Source organism: Musca domestica, unplaced genomic scaffold (assembly GCF_030504385.1).
Source record: "Musca domestica strain aabys unplaced genomic scaffold, Musca_domestica.polishedcontigs.V.1.1 27, whole genome shotgun sequence".
NCBI lineage: Eukaryota > Metazoa > Arthropoda > Insecta > Diptera > Muscidae > Musca > Musca domestica.
Window position 1 is genome coordinate 362,691 of NW_026712286.1, and position 9,113 is coordinate 371,803.

A 9,113-nucleotide genomic window follows, 5' to 3' on the forward strand; every position below is an offset into this window, starting at 1 on the left:
GTTTTCACCCAAATCCATAGACGAGTTCGAGTTTCAGAACTTTGAGTACTCAAAGTCGATTGATCGGAAGTCGACTTACCTATCCCTATGAAGAATTTGTGGAAACTTCATCTTCTTCAACGAACACTGTGAACACTGTGGCTTCATCACCCATCTCTGTACCGAGAATCTACTCTGTACAGGATATTTTCGAGGTACTCCTCACTATTGATTTTTACCTGTTGTTTCCTATTCTTTCACTAATACCTTTAATTTTAAAGGATAATAGCGACGTTCGGAATATAAACATTTCCAAATAATTGTCCCCCGACCTACGTTACGTTTGTGGAGACCTTTTATTTAATTGGAAAGAATATAGGAATATCTGGTGTCCTACTAAAAGAAAAAACTCTGTAGAAGACATGCCTCAAATGCCCCTGCCTCCTTTGGCACAGGTAAGAATAATATACACGTACTTCTATTACGAGTACGTATGTTTGTCTTTGTTTGTCCTCTGTCGTTTAGAATGCTATCGAACCAATGCAAGTCGATGCTCCAATGGAGGACAACGACAACAACGAGGAACACCATCTTATTGTGGAAAATCCAACATTGGACTTGGAGGTCTACGCTAACTCTTATGTGGGTTTGGCCCGTCTGTATCGCTTGATTTTCGTGGCCGATGTTTGTCCATCATTGCGACTAGAGGCCTTAAAAATGGCAATTAACTATGTGATGACCACCTACAACGTAACCATGTATCGAGTGCTACATAAGAAGCTGAACGACATATATGTTAACAGTAACGGTGCTGGAGGAGCGAACGCTTCTGGTGGACCCCTTCCAGATATTGCGGCCCAGCCGGCATTGGCTGCCCAGGGAGATTTGCCAGTTTTTGACCAGAGTTGGGTTGAAACTAAAAGCAAGAAGGCTGCTCTTAAGTTAGAAAAGTTGGATTCTGACCTTAAGAATTTTAAATCAAGCTCCATAAAAGAAAGTATACGTAGAGGTCACGATGATCTTGGCGATCATTACCTGAGTTGCGGGGATCTATCAAATGCACTCAAATGCTATTCCAGAGCAAGGGACTATTGTACCAGCGGCAAAGATGTGGTAAACATGTGCTTGAATGTCATAAAGGTGTCACTCTATTTGCAAAATTGGTCGCACGTCCTAAGCTACGTTTCTAAAGCAGAAAGTACTCCAGATTTCAGTGAAAGTTCAAAGGATGCAAACCAGGTTAGAAATCATTTCTTTTGTGCAAACTTAGTGTTTTTACAAAGTTATGTATCCTTTTATCGTAGGCTGTCCTAACACGTCTGAAGTGTGCGGCTGGTTTAGCCGAGCTGCAAACCAAAAAATACAAGCTAGCTGCAAAATTCTTTCTTCAGGCCAGCTTTGACCATTGCGACTTTCCTGAAATGATATCTCCAAACAACGTCGCCATGTATGGTGGCCTGTGTGCATTGGCCACTTTTGATCGCCAAGAACTGCAAAAAAATGTAATTTCCTCTAGCTCATTTAAGTTATTTCTGGAATTGGAACCGCAACTACGGGATATTGTCTTCAAATTTTATGAATCTAAATACGCATCATGTCTGACACTGCTCGACGAAATAAGGGATAACCTTCTATTAGATATGTACATTGCACCCCATGTCAATACTCTATACACAAAAATCCGTAATCGTGCTTTGATTCAGTACTTTAGTCCTTATTTGTCGGCTGATATGCGTAAAATGGCTACTTCCTTCAATCGCACTGTCGAAGCTCTTGAGAACGAAGTAATGCAGTTGATTTTGGAAGGACAGATCCAGGCGCGCATAGATTCCCATAATAAAATTCTCTATGCCAAGGAAACAGACCAACGCAGCAGCACTTTCGAGAGAGCAATTCTTATGGGAAAGGAATATCAAAGACGTACGCGAATGTTAGTATTAAGAGCTGCTCTACTCAAGAGCAATATCCACGTTAAGGTTAGTTGTTTTTTTTTTATGATCATTCGATATTATCCAATTGGTATTTATTTCAGAGTATTCCACGTGATTCGGGAAGTCATGTCACTGATTTATGCGTTGCTGCCGGTTCTAGTACCCCCACTACAGCTAGGATCTAATTTTCATGCGAATTTGTCAATGGCCCATTTTGTTTACACATTTGCTTAAAATATGATGATTATGAATATAAATTAAAAATGACTGTATTCGATTTTGTGTGAAATACCAATACTAACCTGGCTGCTCCTTATACCAGAGTTTGGTTACCATAGTGCCACATGCTTGCTTGAAGTATGGTATTCATAAATATCAATTAAAATTATTTTTATTATTTTTTTTAAATCGTTATTGGTTGGATTTATTTTTTTTCCACTTTTTTATTTAGTTGTTTTGTAAAAAATCTTTATTGGTTGGATTTATATTTTTTACAAATAGGTATTAAATAATCTAACGTCTGTGTCGTTGATGATGCTCTCGAGATCTAGATCTGCTACGCCTGGGACCTCGTTCCCGTGATCTGGATTTTGATGTTCTGCCTATATGTTTACGATCTCTAGATCTGGACATTTGACGGCCATCATTCCGATCTTTTGCTAGTTCTTGTGAACGCGAATGCAGTTCTTTGTCACTGTATTTTTTGGTTTCCTGGAGATGGTCATTGCGGGAATCGTCTTCACTGTCCGTGTCTGATGACGAAGAGCTGTCTGATTTTGGTTTTTTCTTGTGTCTTGATTTACTTTTTCCCGACTTTTCACGGCGCTTATCCTTTTTGGACTTTGTTTTTTTCTTGCTTTTGTCACTCTTACCTTTCTTTAGTTTTTCTATTTTCTCAAGTTTTTTAAGCAGTTTAATTTTCTGCTCCTTAGTAAGTGATTTCAAAAACGTTTTCTCAGGATTGACCTCCTCCTCGCCATTGGATCTGGAATTGTCCTCGGGGTCGCTAGGAACCAGAGCATGAGTTTGACTATTGGTGTTTTGCAGTTCCAAGGCGGAACGTTTCATCATTAAACCATCACTTTTCATCTGTTCTTCCAAGACTGATTTGGTCATGATATCGGCAGCTTCTGCCTCCGAATGCAGTTTTCGAGCTTCACTCATCGATATGCTGTACATTGTGCATTCTTTATCGGTGTTTATATGACCCCACTTGTGACATTTGATACATCTGACATTGCGGACTTGAATGCCAAAGGGTTGGTCCCGGATTTCAGTATCACCTTTGCAGTAAGACTCACGAGGCGCATTGTATTTCCGCTGCCACTCGAATTTGTATTCTGGCTCATTATCATCCTTTTCGCGTTCCTTCCGTACACCTGGCGGAGGCTCGTACATAAAGTTCACACTAAGTTTGTCCCTGCTCTCTTTGCTTATCATGGCCTTGTTTTCATGCAAATTTTGTTCCTTCTCGTACTGGCTGCGAAGCTCCTCCTGCTTCTTTTTATAAGCTTCAGCTTGCTGCTCGGCCATCCATACCTGAAATCATATATCACTTTAGTATTTGAAACACGGAAATGCATTTTATAACCCGCTTACCCGCTTCAGATTGTCCCTGGATGCGGGATGGAAGAATTTTTTGCACATGTAATTATTAAATCCTTTGCCCATTTTGTGTGTGTTGTATTGTCCCAACTCTCGACAAGCCACCAACAATGTCCAATATTCTTCTCAATAAAGATTACTAGGGATAGGTAAGTCGACTTCCAATTAATCGACTTTGAGTACTCAAAGTTCGGAAACTCGACTAATGACTTGGATGAAAACCGAGTACTCGACAATTCATAGTCGATTGTTCGACTTATGCTATGTTCTCATTGCAATTTCAATCACGTTGTTCGCTCTCAAAATCAGGTAAACGGATTAACCCATTCATACCGTACGATTCGTAATTCATAGTAACATGATTCCATGGTAGAAGAATATAGGTAGACGCGTCGACACAGCTGCTGGGACAATGAACTGTCAAACCAATTTTGGAATTGAACATTTTGAATGAAAAATTATTTAAATTTGTAAAAATTATTGAAAAATGCGAATTATAATAGCCTCCAAATGATGTAGTATAAGAAAACATATAAAATTCCACTTATATTTGAAAAAAACATTTAAATTTTTTTGACATATCAATGCTCCCAAGGGTTGATGCATCTACCTGTATTCTTCTGCCATGCATGATTCCTTTTATCAAACTTTTTGTTTGTTGATTTTTATACGATTTTGTACGAAAGTACACGAAATTTGCATTAATAATAATAGAAGAAATTATTGTTTTTCCTCTAAAGATTTATTTTATCTTTCATTTAACAATTTTTATTCATGAATGGTTTAATACTTTGTTTAGTTATTTTAGGTCGTGTTTTGAACTTTTTGTATAAATGTTGGCATTTTATATATTTTTCTGTTTTTAAAATCGGTTGGAGAGTCACTTGTCAAAAAATTTTTGAATCAGAATTTGAATGCACTATAAGTGGCTAACCAGACCACTGCAGACTATGTGAAAGAGACGAAGAGGTAGATACGTTGTAACACCTGCAGAAGACAGTCCAAGATTTTTCTCAGACGTAAATCCCATTTTCGACTATAACTTTGCTAAGAAAATATCCAGGCTTAGCAACCAAGAACACACAACTTTAAAATTATAGTAAGCAATGCTATTTGAATCAACTTGAATCAAAATTGAAAATTCTAAATAATGTCGGTTCAATTCCTCTTTCTTTCTTCATTGGGCCTTTTCTCCTGGATAATTCTCTGTTATTTGAAAAAAGTTGAGGAATACCTAATGTATTCACCGGAAAATATCGATGAACATAATGGTATGTTTTACATTTTAGTTCGCATTGATTATGAATGTGATAAGGTCTTAATAGCATTTCAGACATTAAAAATGGAACAGAATGACTTCTCTTACCTACCAACAATTCCTCAATATCATGTAAAGGAGTTTTATGTGAATTTCATTTGTCTGCTCGCTTGTATTTGTGTCCTAGCAAAGGTCGCGGTTGTAACGGAGGGTTATCTGGCAAGAGAATTGTACAAACAAATTAAAACACTAACAAACTTTGAGCAGAATTTACAAAAACCTCATGCCGACTGTATTCTCAAGAGGTCAAAGGATGCACTTGTACAACATGTCCATAAGCTAGAAAGGCAAAATTTTGAACTGAAATTGGAACTTCGGAATGCATATAGACAGAGGTCTGGGCCAGGAAATGTATATATATCAAACAAATACTTCCACATTTCTAATTGTAATTCAAAGAAATTGGACGACAGCAACGATATTTGGATGAAATATTTGCTAATGCAAAGGGATCCTTATAACAATTGTAACACCACTTGCACAAAATGCGATGCCTTTGTCCCAGTGGTTATGTCCTCACAAGAATTGAAGAGATTATCGCACTAATATCGAACAATACAAATCGATGTTCGAAAATCAATGTTTACACGAAATTAGAAGTCTCATTCCATAATACATCCACATCGCCGGCATTTACGTTGACCCATAGGACGATATACTAACATATTATTATTAGGAAGTTTGTCTTCCGATGAATACTAAAAATTGGTCTCATTTCAAAATATGGAAAGATTAAATTTTAATTTTTAAAGATTTTTAACAATCTATTTCGACATTTTCCCATATTACAAATTCGGTTCTCTGATCTATAGAATGTATTAAACAATATGTCATAGTCGTACATTTTATATTACATGAAGTTAATACTTCGACTACGGTCTACTGTGTTTAAAATAAAATAAATATGAATACGGCCAAAACGTGCCTTATCGAAGTAAGGGGTTTTAGACCCTAGTTTCAGGACATTTGGAATCGATCTAGCGATTCGAAAGTATTATTACATTTGGTCTAAACTTGGTACATCGTTTGCTTGATAATTATACTACTTAGATCGAGTTCGGAGATGGGGAACATCGGTCCAATTTTCCAAAAAAAAACTCCAACTTTGCAAATCCTTAGCCACGTCGTAATTTTTATATCATATTTAGGCCCGACACGAAATGGACAATATTGGCCCATTCCTTCGGAACATAATTCATAGAGGGTCAACAATTTGAACAATCAGAACAGAAGTCAAAATATATTTAAATAATCGAACATTGGCTGAGTGTATACACATCTGTCGGCTAAACCGACTGATACTTTTTAACTGGTTTGACCTAGATTCCGAACTGGTTCAGTATTAGTAATAATACTAATGTTTTGAGCAACATTTTTGTATAGTAAGATCTATCGACAATTTCAGATTTATTCCACCACCTAATGTATTAATTTTTATATTCGAAACGAGGACTTTGTAAAGGTTGTTGTTATGATCGGTTGGTGTCCATTTTCATGCTCAATCCAATCCATGCATATCTACACTTGGGCATCATTGAATAAGATGATCGACAATAACTATAAAATCATTTCCAGTTGTGTATTAGTTTCGAAACATTCCGTCCATTTTCATGCTCCAACGTCTATAAAATATACAATCCAATCCTGTGCATATCTACACTTGGGCATCATTGAATAAGATGATCGACAGTAACTGTAAAATCATTTCCAGTTTCGTATTTATTTAAAGAACTTGAGATTAAGTAATTCGTTGATATACTGAATCTTCAGAAGATATACTGTTTTCTGTTCTAAATAGTGGAGCCTACGTGATAATTTTTGGAAAGAAAACTGTTCATGCTGCCAAGTTTCCATTTCGTATAAAGTTAAAACTGTTTAAATTCCGAAGAGATTCACTAACATATGGACGAATAATGTGGCTAAAACACTAAAAGTTTGTCTTCAATTCAAAAAATCGCACGCAGATCAAAAGTTGCAAGAACAAATATATGGAAAACAAAATATAAATCAACTTTAATATACAATTCACAAATAGATAATTTTAATTGGGGCTGTGAAGCGCAATGGTTTCGATGTACAAAATTATTGAAAAATGATAGAAAGTAATTCATTGGAATGTAAGAGTAGTAGAGAATGTTTTTATAGAAAAAATTAGAATTGTTAAACTCATAATTATTCGTATAAGAGTAAAAAATCCACTGATGGATTTGTTTGGAATACTAGATTAGATTTATTGATTACCTTCCTTTGCTTCCTCTGTTGCTCTGCGTATATAATTCGCTATTTCGTTGGCATTAAATTGCATTGGGAGTGACCAAGGTATTTTGGTGTAATAGGTGCAGTCTTCAACTTTCTTACATTCTATAACAACAACCTTTTCCACATCGAATATTTCCCCGCCTCTATAATCCAAAATGCATGTCAAGCCACTTTTTAGACAAACATCTATGATTCTCTTTATATAATTTTTTCCTATAACCTGTAAATTAAAAGATTAACGGACATTGTCACCTTTGCTTGATTGATCTTTATATATTACCTGTGGGCACCCTCTGCGACTCAGTTTGAAGGCAGCTTTGAAATACTCAAAATTTTGGTGAATTGCTAACTAAAAAGGCAATATTACATTTGTTCTTATTGAAACAGAAAAAAACTCAATGCAGCTATACCTCCTCCAAGTCGTGTAGAAATATTAAATTCTGGCGGAAGTGATAACCAAACGCTAGCTGTACTGCGACGAGGAACAGTTGCTTAATGTAAATTTCAGCCTCTGTCCATGGAAATTTGTGAGACGTGGTTGAACCAATCAGTTGCAGCTGAGTTCTAATCAAATTGAAGTTTATGTTATTCTCCGAAATGTCTCCCACATCGTTTATTTCCTTAATATCCTGAAGATGTCCGTAATTTGTGGGAAGCAAAAACCAGACTGTGTAAGTGGAGCAGGATATGTACTCAAAAATACAACGTATATCCTGTAAAATGTACACAAATGATACTATTCTATTTTTGTTTACCGAACTTCGGCCCTTTAGAGCAGCGGTTGTTATAGAGCCCAATTCATGTTGAATCTCAACTTTGCGTTTTGCGTAAAGCTCACAAAACTGAACGATGTAATCCTTCCTGCAGAACAAAGACATATATACATTAAACTTGCAATATTTCCCTACCAAATTGTATAGTTACAATTTCATTCTACCACCCACAAAATCCAAACTAATAATATCCATCCAGCGGCCATCTACACAGTCGCCATTCTGCAAGTCAGCCAGTCGTGGGAATATTATATCCGTGCAGTTGAAAAATCGCGAATGAAATACATCAGCTGAACATGTTTTAACTTCACCATCACCCTCGGCGTAACTAATTACATGAGGATTAGAGTAGAAATCCCGCGTCGCCGTAACTAATGTAAAGTTATCTTTTTGTTCCTTTGCCCTGCTTTGATTTCTCCTGAAAGCTCTTTCCCGCGCTTCCCTTGATGTGCATGGAGCTTCACTATCACTGCTATCAACAGCTCCATTCGTTGTACCTCCTTCTATCTCAGGCAGGGGTAAAATGAACTTAATTCTGATTTTTCCATTTCTTATTCTTGGATATATACTTCCAAGCTTCTCAAATGAATCGTATTTAGTGGTGCAAACCAACTCCAAAGCCAACTGAAGAACGTCAGACTTGAACTCACCCCGTATGAGAAATGTTGATATGGAATCAAATTGAAAATCCAAGTGAGCGTGTGGGCAGTTAGCGATGTCGTTTAACTCTAGCTGTAATATTAAAATATGTACTTTCTTATTATCTACTCTGACTCGTAATTATTGTCAAATTTTAATTTACTTCCAGCAGTTTCATCTCGATTGGATTTCGGGCGGCAAAGTGATGTTTTCTCAACCGTCGATCATTTAAAAAAGGGGTAAATAGGTCGATTTTCTGGAGCATCTTCAACGTCCAGGGGTTCCAAGGTAGAAAATTTACTGAACGTTATTTACATGTCTATATGGAGAAACAGTTATTTCTCCTTAGTTGTATAATTAGTCCGTTTTCACTCTTTCACTCTATTGTCCGACTAATTTTATGAATTGATGGGCAGCTTTATTTCCAATATAAATAATAACGTGGCCACATAGAAAGCGCCAAACACCAATAAAACAATCGATAATTACGCTGAACTGTTAGTTTTGAATGACAGTGTGTATTCGCTATAGGCAAAAATCGATTTCAATTCTTAGACTTTTGAACACCTGAGTCGATTAATCGAAAGTCGACTTACGTATCCCTAGTGT

At 36.6% G+C, this 9,113-nt stretch overlaps 4 protein-coding genes across 4 annotated transcripts; 2 read left to right on the top strand and 2 right to left on the bottom strand.

Moving 5' to 3' along the window:
• The first annotated feature begins 50 nt into the window (after nucleotides 1-50).
• LOC101897149 (COP9 signalosome complex subunit 1b) lies at nucleotides 51-2,318 on the top strand. Its single transcript, XM_005177164.4, has 5 exons — nucleotides 51-194; nucleotides 261-434; nucleotides 505-1,218; nucleotides 1,284-1,955; nucleotides 2,012-2,318. Exons 2-5 carry the CDS (start codon nucleotides 402-404, stop codon nucleotides 2,093-2,095), a joined length of 1,503 nt encoding a protein of 500 aa, XP_005177221.1. The 5' UTR covers nucleotides 51-194; nucleotides 261-401; the 3' UTR covers nucleotides 2,096-2,318.
• On the bottom strand, nucleotides 2,269-3,674 carry LOC101896974 (corepressor interacting with RBPJ 1). The gene is made up of 2 exons (XM_005177163.4): nucleotides 3,510-3,674; nucleotides 2,269-3,449 (listed from the first exon to the last, which is right to left on the bottom strand). The coding sequence occupies exons 1-2, from the start codon at nucleotides 3,579-3,581 to the stop codon at nucleotides 2,424-2,426; spliced, it is 1,098 nt and encodes a 365-aa protein (XP_005177220.1). The 5' UTR covers nucleotides 3,582-3,674; the 3' UTR covers nucleotides 2,269-2,423.
• Nucleotides 3,675-4,607: 933 nt separating this feature from the next.
• On the top strand, nucleotides 4,608-5,379 carry LOC101891441 (uncharacterized). The gene is made up of 3 exons (XM_059124127.1): nucleotides 4,608-4,786; nucleotides 4,841-5,154; nucleotides 5,233-5,379. The coding sequence occupies exons 1-3, from the start codon at nucleotides 4,666-4,668 to the stop codon at nucleotides 5,377-5,379; spliced, it is 582 nt and encodes a 193-aa protein (XP_058980110.1). The 5' UTR covers nucleotides 4,608-4,665.
• Nucleotides 4,996-9,004, bottom strand: LOC101891269 (protein ORD). Its single transcript, XM_011298117.3, has 5 exons — nucleotides 8,668-9,004; nucleotides 8,017-8,597; nucleotides 7,503-7,953; nucleotides 7,373-7,441; nucleotides 4,996-7,312 (listed from the first exon to the last, which is right to left on the bottom strand). The coding sequence occupies exons 1-5, from the start codon at nucleotides 8,767-8,769 to the stop codon at nucleotides 7,064-7,066; spliced, it is 1,452 nt and encodes a 483-aa protein (XP_011296419.2). The 5' UTR covers nucleotides 8,770-9,004; the 3' UTR covers nucleotides 4,996-7,063.
• Between the last annotated feature and the right edge of the window lie 109 nt (nucleotides 9,005-9,113).

Coding starts and splice junctions, on each gene's coding strand:
- LOC101897149 (XM_005177164.4), top strand. CDS start 402: ATGCCTCAAATGCCCCTGCCTCCTTTGGCACAG. Junction 435..504: donor CCCTGCCTCCTTTGGCACAG/GTAAGAATAATA, acceptor TCTGTCGTTTAG/AATGCTATCGAACCAATGCA. Junction 1,219..1,283: donor GTTCAAAGGATGCAAACCAG/GTTAGAAATCAT, acceptor CTTTTATCGTAG/GCTGTCCTAACACGTCTGAA.
- LOC101896974 (XM_005177163.4), bottom strand. CDS start 3,581: ATGGGCAAAGGATTTAATAATTACATGTGCAAAAAATTCTTCCATCCC. Junction 3,450..3,509: donor CCAGGGACAATCTGAAGCGG/GTAAGCGGGTTA, acceptor ATATGATTTCAG/GTATGGATGGCCGAGCAGCA.
- LOC101891441 (XM_059124127.1), top strand. CDS start 4,666: ATGTCGGTTCAATTCCTCTTTCTTTCTTCATTGGGCCTTTTCTCCTGG. Junction 4,787..4,840: donor AAATATCGATGAACATAATG/GTATGTTTTACA, acceptor AGGTCTTAATAG/CATTTCAGACATTAAAAATG. Junction 5,155..5,232: donor TGAAATTGGAACTTCGGAAT/GCATATAGACAG, acceptor TGTAATTCAAAG/AAATTGGACGACAGCAACGA.
- LOC101891269 (XM_011298117.3), bottom strand. CDS start 8,769: ATGCTCCAGAAAATCGACCTATTTACCCCTTTTTTAAATGATCGACGG. Junction 7,954..8,016: donor GTGGGTGGTAGAATGAAATT/GTAACTATACAA, acceptor TTTGTTCTGCAG/GAAGGATTACATCGTTCAGT. Junction 7,442..7,502: donor TTCTACACGACTTGGAGGAG/GTATAGCTGCAT, acceptor TTGCCTTTTTAG/TTAGCAATTCACCAAAATTT.